The sequence below is a fragment of the Ricinus communis genome, chromosome 10 (genome assembly GCF_019578655.1).
Source record: "Ricinus communis isolate WT05 ecotype wild-type chromosome 10, ASM1957865v1, whole genome shotgun sequence".
Lineage (NCBI taxonomy): Eukaryota > Viridiplantae > Streptophyta > Magnoliopsida > Malpighiales > Euphorbiaceae > Ricinus > Ricinus communis.
In genome coordinates this window covers 15724466-15737727 of record NC_063265.1, presented here as the reverse complement: position 1 = coordinate 15737727, position 13262 = coordinate 15724466, and the positions used below count along the sequence as shown (strand labels likewise).

The window sequence follows — 13262 nt, the reverse complement described above, 5'->3', positions numbered from 1 at the left end:
TAAAGTTATCATAAAAAGAAAGGAAGTTTAAATACTAAGCAAGCAAGTTTAAACATCCACTTCAGGTCACAAGCTCAACCCATGATGCAAAAACGAAAACACAACAATGTTTGAACAACTGAAAAAACAGAAATAATGACATTGCTGCTTCCCACATTCCATAAACTCAATCTCTGATCCAGCAGATGAAATCTCAGTTGACGAAGATTAAGTCAGCTGTTTCCCCTTGTATGAAGCTTAACTATTTCTTCATTGTTCAAAGGCCAAAGAGCTTTCTCAATCCTTCTACAACATAATATTTAAATCCTGCAAACATGCTGTGCAGATAAACATCCAACCTGTATATAAATATCATGGTAAGCTGCCATAAGAAATTGAGGCCGATCCTAAAAAGCAGGAAAGCCTGAACCTGCAAAACTTGTCAAGCACATAAGACGACAACTTTCAAAGAGAAATGATATTTATAAGTGAAAGACCATGCCGAATTCCTGTAAGATTGGATTACCCATACCTCCCTGCAACTGACTATAACAGGACAAGTAAAATTGAGCAGATAAAGCCTCCTAATTGTTCTTTTAGTTACAAAATGCTAAGTGCAGTGAATTAGAAAGAGTGTGATCTCTTCAAGAGATTACTTAAAACACCTTTTTAGCGATCGTAAAGTGAAACAAAAAGACATCCATTTTAGAAAACGTTTTCACAGGGCAAAATTAAAGATTAAAAAGATTGTGTAAAAAAAGTGTTCACATACAAGAACTAGAAAGGCCAATATTTTTCCCCTCTTTTCCTCTTTTTTTCCTATTTCTTCTAACTTATAAGGCAAAAGTTGGAATTTTACTTTCATAACACAAGACAGTGAACCTGTACTCCACCTGCACAGTGGAAATGGGCAGTAAGCTATATTTCCTGAATGGGCCTTATCAGATGAAAAGTTTATTGTTTTTTTAATGTCCAAGAAAAAAAGGTCTTATTTATAATAACAAAAGTAGCCGAGCGACAAACCAGCTGGTTCCAATGTGGTCAGTAATGTTTCTGCAGTGCTCCTAGTGGTGCTGATCATCATCATAATGACCTCCATTCTTTGCATCACCATTGCTGTTCCTGTCATTGTCAAGGTTTTGGCCGTCTCTATTACCAGATTCAGTCTGCTCTCTCTCCCTGTTCCACTGCTCAATCTTAGCCCTTCTTTCAGCACTGCTCTCTCTAACAGGAGGACTTCTATTCCTCCTTCCTGCAGGGCTTCTGCTTCGTCCTCCTCTGCGTCCAGGACTTCGGCTTCTAGGCCTCCTGCCCCTCTCATGGTGATGAGCCCTATCATCGTCTCGTCTACCAAAACCGCGGCCACCATGTGGGCGTTCATCATAACCACGATGCCTACTAGGACTATGGCTTCTACTGCGGCTACGTCTTCTCCTATTCCTCCCAAATAACCGCCTTCTCAACTCCCTAAAATTGATAAATCTAAAATATTAATAGATAGACAACAGAATACCAAGTTGAATTACCACGGTGCAGCATCCAGTAGAGAATACACCAACAAACATCACCTGCTAATCTTCTTCAGATGCATGAAGTTGCAGTAGCCACCTCGATTGCAAACATTTTCTTCATACTGCCTACATGTAGCTTCTCGGAAATCCGTAACAGGGGAGAAGTCAACAATGATTGGCCGGCCTATCACATTCAACATTTACCAAATATCAACAGTTGCTTTGACTAATTGACTTCATACTAGAAATAACACTACCAAGAAAAAGAAAAACAACAAAGGACTCTATGGAAAAGTAAAGTACTGTCTGCAGTCACATATTTTTTTAAAAACTTAAGAATTAAATTACAAAGATAGTAATTTGTCCTACTCAAAAGTGCAAAAAAAAAAAAATAAAAAAATAAAATAAAATCCTCTTGGTTATATTAATGTTACACTCGCACAGACATTCGCACAAATTTACCCCTTGTTTGGAAAGTCTAAAAATGCAAGAATTTAATGACTTGAATTCTATTTATTCAGTTCTCATGCTTTGAAAGTCAATTCTATAGTTGCCAGAATTCATTTCTTTGATCTTTTTTTTCTTCCTAAAAAAAAAATTTTGAAAGAAATCAAATCTTGCCAAAACTAACAAGATATTGCGAGATTTACAATTCAATTGAATTTGTAAACTATGCCTTCACCAAATGTGTCCTAAAATGTAAAACCCTAAAGTGTCTGAAATCAATAAATCAATCAAAATATAATCTAAAACAGACAATTTAACATTACAAAATTCACAGTACCTAAATTAAAAAAAAAAAATTAAATACAATAAAAAGAACCTGCATAAAAGCGTCCATTGAGGTTACGCAGAGCATTAGCAGCATGATCTTCTTCTCTAAATTGAACATACACATTCCCAACCTACAGAAACAAAAAATCAAACAACACAATTAAACCAAAAAGCCCAAAAAAAGAGGGGGAAAAGAAGAAAAGAAACAAACCATGTGGTCCGCGAGATTATCGCAAATATTCAAGCTTTCAATATCGCCATATTTACTGAGCTCTTCAAAAAGATCCTGATAAAAATCTTCAAAGTGGTCTTGGATCTTGCGAGGGTCAAGTGATTGAGACTGAGCCTGAGGATCCACGCCTGGGGTCAGCATGTCAGGACGCTGGTACATGTTTGATAGCAGAAGCGTAGGGCTAATGCTAGGTTTCGTGTGGAGTCTTGAACATCTATCTCCATGTCTACATGCTCCGATCTTGAAATAAAATGGACAGTTTACTCTGTCTTTCTCTGTTCCAAATATTGATGCTAAGTGTTCTGCCATGATTTTCTCGATTCAATTCCTGTTTTCCTTTTCTGTTTTTTGTTTTTTTTTTTATCTGTTGAATTTCTAGGGTTTTTGTAGACTACGTAAGATCTCTTCCTCTCTACTATATTCTGATTTTAAACCTAAGTTGTTATTTTATTTTTATATATTATATAGCGAGAAGAAACGATTTGAACAAAAACGCAGGTTTGCCCGAGAGGTTAAGGGGGAAGACTTAAGATCTTCTGTACATAAGTACGCGTGGGTTCGAACCCCACAGCCTGCAACTTTTGGAATTCTGATTTTTTTTATCATGTCACCTCTCTATTTTAAAATTTATGATAATATTTACTTTCTGATGCACCTAGTCTTCTTTCTTTTATTTATTTATTTAATGCCGGTCTTTTGATCTATCATAACATTATGTCTTAAATAATTCAATGTCTAGCTTTCTTATTACAACCTAATGGAAGCTAACCCTTTTTTCATTATTTTATTGCTTAGCGACCATGTGAAGGACTAAAAGAGTTTTGTTCTTAAATAGTTGTAATACATTTTAAGGAGATAATGTTTTATTAGGAGTGTAATTGAATCTAGAGAGTGAAATACTAATAAATTGATAATCTATTTGAATCAAGTAGCAGTTTTTAAATCCATTCAATTAATATATTAATAATAATAATCCAATTAGACTCACAAATTTATTGAGTCTAATATAATAAAACTGGAAAATTCATAGCCCTGTGTAGAACAAGATTTATATAAAATTTTCATTAAAACAATCTTCTCTATAAAGGAATGTCATTTTAAATACTTTAATTTACAAAAAAAAAAAAAAAAAAAGCAAATTGAAATGATCATTTAACCTAAAACTCAAACTATCATAATAGACTTATTAATGATTTACAGAGAAAATAAGTTGATTCTAGCAGCAGGTTAATGGAAACAATGCTGTCTGTAAAGCCTTAAAAAAAATCCTCCGCTTTGCCTAATTTCTAGTCTGGATTTGGAGAATAAAATAAAAGGTATATGAAAAACTTTGAACTTTATTGAGACCACAATTAATCATTCAATTAAAATGTCTCATTTAAATGGTCCAATGCATGTGTGTGACTAATCAAATAGTGGCCTCATTACCCCCCTAAATACGCCTTTAAAAATTCTGTCTTATTGCGTGGTCCTAAAATCACCTTCTTTGACCGTTGTTTGGCGGCGAATTAACATGAACTATCACTAACATGCACTATCAGTCTTTTCAGGTGATCGGAGAGTTGTACGCTTCAACCAACGTTCAGCGATGCTTAGATCACCGACGACCATAATTGCAAATTTTAAAATTGAATAGAGTTTAACTTAAAAGTTTTTTAGGACATTCAGAACTTAAATAAGAATAAACTCCAGAGTTAATTGTGCTTTGTAATAGAAATTTAAGAGCATATCCACTTTCCCCAATCCCCTTCAATAGGAGACTTCCGCAACCCTGAGCTGTATGCTCGTGCGTCAAATAAAACCTGTTGCAAATAGCATTTCTCCACTCCAGAATTCCAAATATAACCCAAACCATGCTCTCTTACAAGTTCCACCAAATATCAAAGCAATTCTAAAATAAATTGCAAGTCATTGAATAAGCGCTTATTTTGAGCACTGGTGAAAGGAAGTCAACAAACCAGCCAAATCAAAACCATTTCGCAAAGATTTATAATGTAATCCAACATTTCATTTCCCGATTATAAAAAGCAAACTCAATGTAAGCTTTTGGTGGAACATATTCTGACTTTAGAAGAAAAAAAACACTACTCCCTACACCACTATTGCAACCTCATAACAAAACTTCTGTCAAAATTATTTGAAAAAGGGTCCAGGGTTAACCCATTTCACACAAATTTATTCATTTCAAGTAAAAGTCCGCTGCTCGGATCTGACCTCCAACAAGTACCCCTTTCAGATTCTAATAGGGTTCAACAGGTGTCCTGAATTTGGCTCCAGCATAAACTGCTTCTGCACCAAGCTCTTCCTCAATACGCAGGAGCTACACAGATACGTAACAATCAGCAAATTTATGCCAACATATGCAGAAGCTAAAAAAACAGAAAATAGTGAAGTAGTAAAGTTACCTGATTATATTTTGCAAGGCGCTCTGACCTGCATGGCGCTCCAGTCTTAATCTGACCCTGATGTTCAAAACAAAAAGAAAAATGAACATCCAAGAAACTGAATAATACAAGGGACAAACTTGGAAAGCAGTAAGGCATAGTGTCCAAAGTCCAAAGTCTTTTCCAGGGAATTCAATTACCGTGGCCAAACCCACTGACAAGTCAGCAATGAAAGTATCCTCAGTTTCACCACTGCGGTGACTGGCCATCACACCCCATCCAGCTCGCTTGGACATCCTCACTGCTTCAATGCTCTCAGTTACAGATCCAATCTGATTAACCTGTTTCCATAACGCATGAAAAATAATTCATTCTTGCTTATTCTTGCAACCAAAGACAAGAGAAAGCCACAATAACCCATTTCAGGAAAACAATCAACAGTACCTTGAGGAGAAGAGCATTGCAAGCCTTCTCTTGAATAGCCTTCTCCACCCTCTGCACATAAGAAGAAGATAAATGGAGAGGTCAGATGGAGGGAGCAATCTCAATGATTTTTATTGTTTTGATTACATGATGTGGCCCATGAAATCAAGGGTCTCTCGTGAAACCAAAACTAGCCCAAAGCGGGCCAAGAAAATTAGACCCACCTTAGGATTGGTGACTAAAAGATCATCTCCTACAATTTGTACTTTCTCTCCAATTTCACTAGTTAGCTTTGAGTAGTGCTCCCAGTCATCTTGGTCAAATGGATCTTCAATTGATACAATGGGATACTCAGATGCAAATGACTTGTACAGGTCCTTGAGAGCTTCACCTGATATCTTCTGCGAACCATCATTGTTCTACACAAACAAAATCCCAGAAAAAACAAAATTAAAGGGAGTAAAGAAAATGAAAGAGCACACAGTCAAATGACCAAAGCATCCCAATAACTCTATTATACTATGTACATGAGATGACCTAAAGCACGGCCTAAAGCAGCAGCTGGATTTGTTATATCATAACGGGTTTTACACAGTTGTTTTCATCCAGTCCAACCCAGGAGAATGCTACAATCAGTAAACCAGATAACAAGGCAATATTGCGAATACATTAACAACACTGGCAGTAATTATTGTACCCTATGGTCTCAATATAAGCAACTGCAATTAACAGCACCTTCATGCCACAAAAACCCACCTCTTCTTTGAAGTTCAAATCATATGTTTTATCTGAACCATAAAATTCAGAAGCAGCAACGTCCATTCCAATAACCACCTACAAAATGGTGAAACTTTTAGTATCTAAAATTCCTTTTCATGTCAAAAAATCGAAAGACTATACTGAGGCAGAAATAGAACTTACTTTGCCTGTGTAACCAGCTTTAGCGATGGCAGTCTTGAGCAATTCCAGTCCTTCCTTGTTTTCCTGGACACAAGCGAATTTGCTACTGTGAGCACATACTAGTTGCAAACAATGGGAAAACAGCAGGAACAAAAAGTCAAGTAAAACCACAAAATTCAAACAAAAGATAACCTGAATGTTAGGAGCAAAACCACCTTCATCACCAACATTGGTTGCATCCTGACCATACTTCTTTTTTATCACAGACTGAAAAACAGGAATAAAAGATAATTCTAATAGTTAGCAGCTACATATTTTTGCAACCAAGTAGGGAGGACTTTATGATAACATGGATATCAACAAGAGAGATATTTTAAAGGAGTCATAGAAGATTAGTGAATATATCAGAACAAGATCGTGCACAGGCTCTGATCCTACAGAATCTGATGCCAAAATTGATCAAATTGCAATAGCATCAAAAGAATATCATAAAAGAAACAAAAAGCTGGCAAAAATTAAAGCAACAGGAAAACTAAGGAAAAACCAACCTTCAAGTGATGGTATACTTCAGCACCCATCTTCATGGCCTCCTTGAATGAAGAAGCTCCAACAGGAAGAATCATGAACTCCTGTAGAGAAAAGAGTTAACAATCTCAATAAAGGAGCATTCATAAAAGACAAGACAAGACAAGCTAAGGATGCATTCATAACGGATTGGCCAAATGAAGGACTGAGAAGATTGCCTGCATAGCAAGTTTATTTCCAGCATGTGATCCACCATTAATGACATTGAAAGCAGGGACAGGCAACACCAAGTTCTTGTTACCAGCAAGGTTAGCAATGTGCTGCAAGCAAAACAAATGTTATCAAGGTTCTGCAGAAGCACGAGAAGGAAAAGGGAAACAAAAACCATGACCTATAACAAACCAAACATCCATCATTGCTTGACTGGGTAACTATTAGTCCAGTATTCTAAACTGTTGTCATGGAGCATATTATAAATTTGTAATTGAAAAAAGAAGGGATAGAGGTAAAGAAGAAACAACTAAGAAAATGAAGAAAATACCTTGTAAAGGGGAATACCCTTGACATGAGCACCAGCCTTGCAAAGAGCGAGAGACACAGCCAAGATGGCGTTTGCTCCGAGCTGGAAAAATTCACAAATAATAGTTGTTGTAACCAACATTCCCAACAAGAATACTATGCATAAACAAACAAAAATCAATCAATTAAGCTATACCTTTTGTTTGCACCAACCCCACTCATTTACAGTTCCATCCAATTCTTGAACCATAAAGTTATCAAGAGCAGTCTGCTCAGTTGGGTCCTGTGCAAAAGAATTAAACAACAAACCAAACCAAATGATTCAGCAGAGAAAAACATCATATGCTTTGATGCAATTTAAAGTTAACTTGATGCTTAAACAAACTCATTAAACAATGAAGTGGCAGTAACTAACCTTGCCAATCAATGCAGGGCCAATAATTGAATTAACATTCTCAACAGCCTACAATAAACAATAAAGTCAAGTAAACTTAAATCACAAATCAAATCCATTCTTGCGCGAAAAAGTTTAAGAAAAAAAAAAAGAAGTAATAATTTACCTTAGAAACACCTTTTCCTAAGTAATCTGATCCTCCATCTCTTAACTCAAGAGCCTCATAAATACCTAAAATCAACAAAATGACATATAAGAAATATTAAGGCCGATTATCATTTATATTATATGAATAGCACGGTGAATAAATACATAAGAGAAACAACATACCAGTGGATGCACCACTAGGAACGGCGGCTCTAGCCAAGTGACCATCCGATAATTTTATATCAGCCTACACCAAATCCACATCCATTAAATCACTTAAAGCATATTATAATTTCAATCTAAGAACATATAATTGCACTGTTAACAGATCTATCTTTAACATAGAAAGTATCGAAAATGAAGATAAACACAATAAGTAGAGTGATCGGCTGGAAGACAAACCTCGACCGTTGGATTACCACGGCTGTCGAAGATCTGCCTAGCCCTGACGGAGACGATAGTAATCGCCATAGGTTTTTGTTTAGATCTGGAGAGAGTGAAAGTTGTTTTGAGATAGAAAAAATAGAGAAGAGACAAGTGTTAAAGCAGCGTTCAGTTGCAGGGTTTATGTAGAGGAGTTTGAGTTAACTATAGCCGTAGGATTAGATTAGCTAGTGTGTGTGTGTTTTTTCTTTTTTTTAGGGAATATTCTTTTAATTTTCTTTTTTCATTTGTTTTCTCTTTTAATTTTAAAGAAGGGACGTAACTGACTTTCCTTGGATAGGTTAAGTATGGTTTGGGCCGTTTGGCAAAGCGTCATGGTCAAAGTGAGCTCTTTGAATTTGGTTAGAAGCTGAGTTGATTTCTTGTATTTGTGTAAGAGATTTTAGAAGTGAGGTTGTTCTTGATTTGGTTAAATCAATATGTTTTTTTTTTTCTTTTTTTAATCAAGTACATAAGAATATTTAAACTTCATATTTGTCTAATTTTATAAATAAAATTACTAATTAAACCATTTTATTTACAATCTCTAGTATTGGCTAAAAAAATTCACATTTTATTTTATTTCTAATGGACATACTCAATTTAAGTAAATTAAAATTAAATAGTTTGTTTTGATTATGTTCTTAATAAATTTAAAATATGTAGTTTGTGTGCATGTAGAATCTAATGTTACTGTGGTTATTTTGTTACTATCCCTACATAATATATAATTGCACTTAATTATCTAATGAAAAATATAAAGCAAAAGGTTGCTTCAATTGTAAATATTATAGAATTCTCCCAAAACTTAACATTAAACGTGGTATTGAATTATGAATGTTCATAATATATATATATATTATGCATTTGTCACATATTATTGCTCACCTAATTGTCTAAATCTTAATACATAAACTACACATATAAATCTAAAATATTATATAATATTAGATTAGGAGGGCACTTATTTTGAATTTAATTCATTTTCTTTTAGCTCCGCTGTGTCTATTGAATTTAAATGAATATAAAAAATAAAAAAATAATAAAGTATTGTTAAATCACTTATCAAATAAAATGAGATGACCTAAAATTGCATTGATGTTCTCATCTTGTCATGCCTTCACGCATAATAAATTTAATTAATAAACAGGGAGGTAGAGGAGGAATCAAGCGTGCCATTTTGGTTGATGGTTGACTCTCCATTAAATGCAAGATTTGCAGCTTCTCAATTATTAATCATGCGGTCATTGTTAGAGATCAAAAGCCATGTCAATTTTATTTTTCCTTTAATCACTTTCACTAAAATTCTACTAATATTTTTTGCCCTTTGGGGATCACTTTTATTTAGATCCACCAACAAAGGCCAAATAAATAAATTAAAGTTATAGTAGAAAGATGGCGTAATGGGTTTTGCGCATGCATATGCTTTGTGCTATTAAAATTGAAATCAATACTAATAAATAATTACGATAATAATAATAACAATAATAATAATGTTTTTAATAGTCAAAGTTTTTATGAAGTACCTACCAAATTCCAATGTAAGAAAAAGGTCCATACCACTCACTGACGTGTCTTTTTTACATATATTTCTGCTTTTGCTATCTTTCACTATCAATTAGAAAAGGTTTTCAAGTTTTAAGCAAAAAAGAAAAGCTTAAATATATTTAAGAACATATTTTTTTTCCAATTTTATTTGTCAAGATATTACGATATATAAGTATTCTCCTGTCCAATAAGATTTGAATTACCTTAAACTAACTAAGCGTTCAGTCCATTTTATATTATATTTGATTGGAGACTAACGAATATTAATGATTAAGGAGTTAGTATCTTTTTTTTCTTTCTAATGGATTGAATGTTAACCTTGTTATAGTATATTTTAATTAATCCCATCCCTTAGGATTCAAAACATTTTATTATTAATAAATGAAATAATTTCATTTGATAATAATATTTATATTAATTATTATTTAATCGTTAATAAGAGAAAATTGATAGTTCGTTAAATAACTGCATTTATAACTATTACACTTTCAATTAATATTTATATAAATGTTAATTCCATTTTTAACCCCAGACGTGACATTACATTAATTAACAATATCCAAAAAGAAATAAGGTTTAATTTGGTTTTGAACTTTATTATCATGCTCAATTTCGTATGATTTTGGTTAATTTAGCTTTTTTAAATAAGTTTATTGTCTTTTTTGGAGTTAAAACTATACATGCTATGATGAGAGTGTAAAAAAAAATAAAAATTAATTGAGTCCGGTGGACAATTTTAAAGCCCAAATTGAATGCAAGTAACAAATTAAAGAGTCAAATTTAACTTTGTTATATTTTCCAAATCAAATTTCAACTCTTCAAAATATTAATATTTTCTTAATATTATTTATTTTATTATATAAATAAAAATAATAAAAATAAAATAAATATTTTTTAATAATAAAATTAATAGAAAAAACTACATGATAATAAACATAAAGTGATAAAAATCTATTTATAGAATTAAATAAAAATATTTTACTGTATTAAAAATAAAAAAAATATTTTTATAATAAAAGATTATTGTATGCCATTTGTTCTTTTCAAATTTTAGTTTATAAAAAAATTATAAATTTATATATGAATATAAGTGTATAAAAGATATTTTCTAATTAAATACAAAATTTATATTATTATAGATAATATATCATAAACATATTGAGTTGAATTTTTATCTTTTAAAGCTCGGCTCAAATCTTTAACGAGCTTAAAAATAATATCAAATTCGAATCGTTATACTTTTTGAACGAACTTTAATGAAATAAAAAAATAAGTTAAATTCGAATCAAGCGCTCGAGTAGTTTGGATTGTTTACACCCCTGACTAACCTCGTCGTTTAGCAGCAGCATTCCAACATTCCGTTACATTAGTGATGTTATAACTTAATAGTCTCCATATCTGTATCCTACAAACTAAATTATATCTCAACTGAGATGTTCCCACACTTGAGTACGTCGGATGTTCTAAAATGATGGATAAAAGATTGGCAAATGGCATTCAGTGAAGGTACTTTACGCTGATTTAATTAATAAAAAATTAATTATCTAGCTTTAGCTTATGTTTTTATTCATGTGCTGAACTGATAACTAAATGTTGAATACTGAAGAATAAAAGATCAATGATCAACCTTAAACTATAAACACTTGTAATATATATATAATTATTAAAAATTGTTATAAAATTTAAGTTAATTATTTATGAGATATTATATAATGGCTAATTTTAAAGTTTTTTAGTAAAAGGTATTACGTGGCAAATTGATTGTATTTCTTAACAAATATTATAATTAACCAAAAATTTTACAATTTATAATTTGATTAATAATTACGCCTAATGTATTTCTTTTTGTTTTTTTAATTACGGTATATGAGTTAAAACTGGGGAATTTTACTTTTCAATATACACCAATATTACTTTCTAAAAAAACAAAGAAGGAAAATATGCACCAACATTACCATCGTAAATTTTCCTTTCAAGAAAAGTGCATATTAGAAAGAAAAAAGAAGGAACACGGAATGCTTCAACTCTATTTATGGCCTTATTAAAGCTACATGCACATAATAGAATTTATATATTTTTGTATATTAATTTCTAAAAATTAAAATAAATTTTCATATGTATATTTAATATTTAATATCTAAAATTTTTATTTTGATATATATATTATTTTTGACATATAAGATTTAAATTTATATGTGATTTTATAGTTTTTATTAATTTATTGATTAATAAATTATATTTTTAATTAAACACCGATTCTAATATTAAAAATAGTATTTTTATTATATTTTAATATTATATTAACCAATAGATAATTTTTTAATCAGATAATTATACTAATTTTACTTTTAAAAATAGTATATTAATTATATTTTAATATTATGTTAACTAATAAATAATGTCATAATAAGATAATGATATTAATTCTATCATAAAATAACATATTAATTATATTTTAATATTATATTAACTAATAAATTAAATTTTAATTAAATAATAATTATAATTCTAGAAGAATAATATCTTAAATTATACTTTTAATATTATTATCTAATAATAAAATAATACTTTAATTATATAATAAAATTTTAATCCTAAAAATAGTGATATCAATTACAGTATTAAAATATGTAATACTAAAATTAATTAATAAATTTAATATAATTTTTATATTATTGTACTAATAAAATATTTAAAAATAGTCAGTTTGCTATTTTTTAAAAAATATTATAAATTAATATTAAATATTAAATATTTTATTAAATTATATTTATCAACTTAATTTTATAATCAAAATAATAATAAAAATCATGTAAAGCACGTGTACTTAAAATTCTTTTGACACGTAGAATTTTTATATTGACATGTATATTATTTTTGACATATAAGATTTAAGCTTATGTGTTATTTTATATTGTATATAATGTCATAAATGTAGTGTTAAGAATTTATTAAGATTTATTATATTTATACTAGTTGTTTATCTAAATATTGTACTAGTGTTATTTTAATATAAATAATAATATAAAATAAAATTATAAAAATATAAATTAATTTTTTAATATTTTATTATTATTTATTTCATTTTAAAATATAATTATATTCATTATTAAATATCTATTCTAATAATATTTTTGATGAGTTAAGATTATGTTAATATAATAAATATATAATTTATTTTATATTATTTATTATGTTATATTAGTTATATATAAAATTAATTATAAATATTATTGATGTGCTTCATTTCAGAATTATAAATTATTATTTAAAAAATAAATGATTAATATTATTAAAATATAATTAAAATGTTATTTATATACAATTTGAATTATTAGTTTTAACTATAAAAACTAAATTATTAATTGATCTATTAATATGATAAATATTAAAAATTATACACAAATATAATATTTATATATACATATAAAATAAATAAATATATTAAAATATTATTTTTATATAAATAAATACACATATCAAAATTTTAATTTATTAAATAT

At 30.0% G+C, this 13262-nt stretch overlaps 2 protein-coding genes and 1 non-coding gene across 5 annotated transcripts; 1 reads left to right on the top strand and 2 right to left on the bottom strand.

The window, feature by feature from the left end:
* Window positions 1-5: 5 nt before the first annotated feature.
* On the bottom strand, window positions 6-2907 carry LOC8288399 (splicing factor U2af small subunit B). 3 transcript variants are annotated; one of them, XR_001535924.3, is made up of 6 exons: window positions 2476-2907; window positions 2314-2395; window positions 1548-1674; window positions 1003-1446; window positions 839-872; window positions 6-338 (listed from the first exon to the last, which is right to left on the bottom strand). XR_001535924.3 is itself a non-coding variant. In XM_015725013.3 (5 exons), exons 1-4 carry the CDS (start codon window positions 2803-2805, stop codon window positions 1044-1046), a joined length of 942 nt encoding a protein of 313 aa, XP_015580499.1. In that variant the 5' UTR covers window positions 2806-2906; the 3' UTR covers window positions 6-872; window positions 1003-1043. The 3 variants fall into 3 exon arrangements, 2 of the variants coding, with proteins under 2 accessions (XP_015580499.1, XP_002528581.1); XM_015725013.3 differs by having other exon boundaries at window positions 6-872; window positions 2476-2906; XM_002528535.4 differs by lacking the exon at window positions 839-872 and having other exon boundaries at window positions 2476-2906.
* Window positions 2908-2990: 83 nt separating this feature from the next.
* On the top strand, window positions 2991-3073 carry TRNAL-UAA. The gene has a single exon. It is a non-coding gene; the product is annotated as a tRNA-Leu (tRNA).
* Window positions 3074-4435: 1362 nt separating this feature from the next.
* On the bottom strand, window positions 4436-8331 carry LOC8288376 (enolase). Its single transcript, NM_001323772.1, is given in 16 exon segments — window positions 4436-4816; window positions 4902-4958; window positions 5081-5221; window positions 5325-5375; window positions 5528-5722; window positions 6060-6137; window positions 6225-6287; window positions 6396-6470; window positions 6752-6832; window positions 6947-7048; window positions 7270-7350; window positions 7444-7530; window positions 7663-7710; window positions 7808-7872; window positions 7972-8035; window positions 8191-8331. Coding segments are annotated over 16 exon segments (1338 nt in total). The 5' UTR covers window positions 8260-8331; the 3' UTR covers window positions 4436-4735.
* Between the last annotated feature and the right edge of the window lie 4931 nt (window positions 8332-13262).

Coding starts and splice junctions, on each gene's coding strand:
- LOC8288399 (XM_015725013.3), bottom strand. CDS start 2,805: ATGGCAGAACACTTAGCATCAATATTTGGAACAGAGAAAGACAGAGTA. Junction 2,396..2,475: donor ATAATCTCGCGGACCACATG/GTTTGTTTCTTT, acceptor TTGTTTCTGTAG/GTTGGGAATGTGTATGTTCA. Junction 1,675..2,313: donor CAATGGACGCTTTTATGCAG/GTTCTTTTTATT, acceptor TGAATGTGATAG/GCCGGCCAATCATTGTTGAC.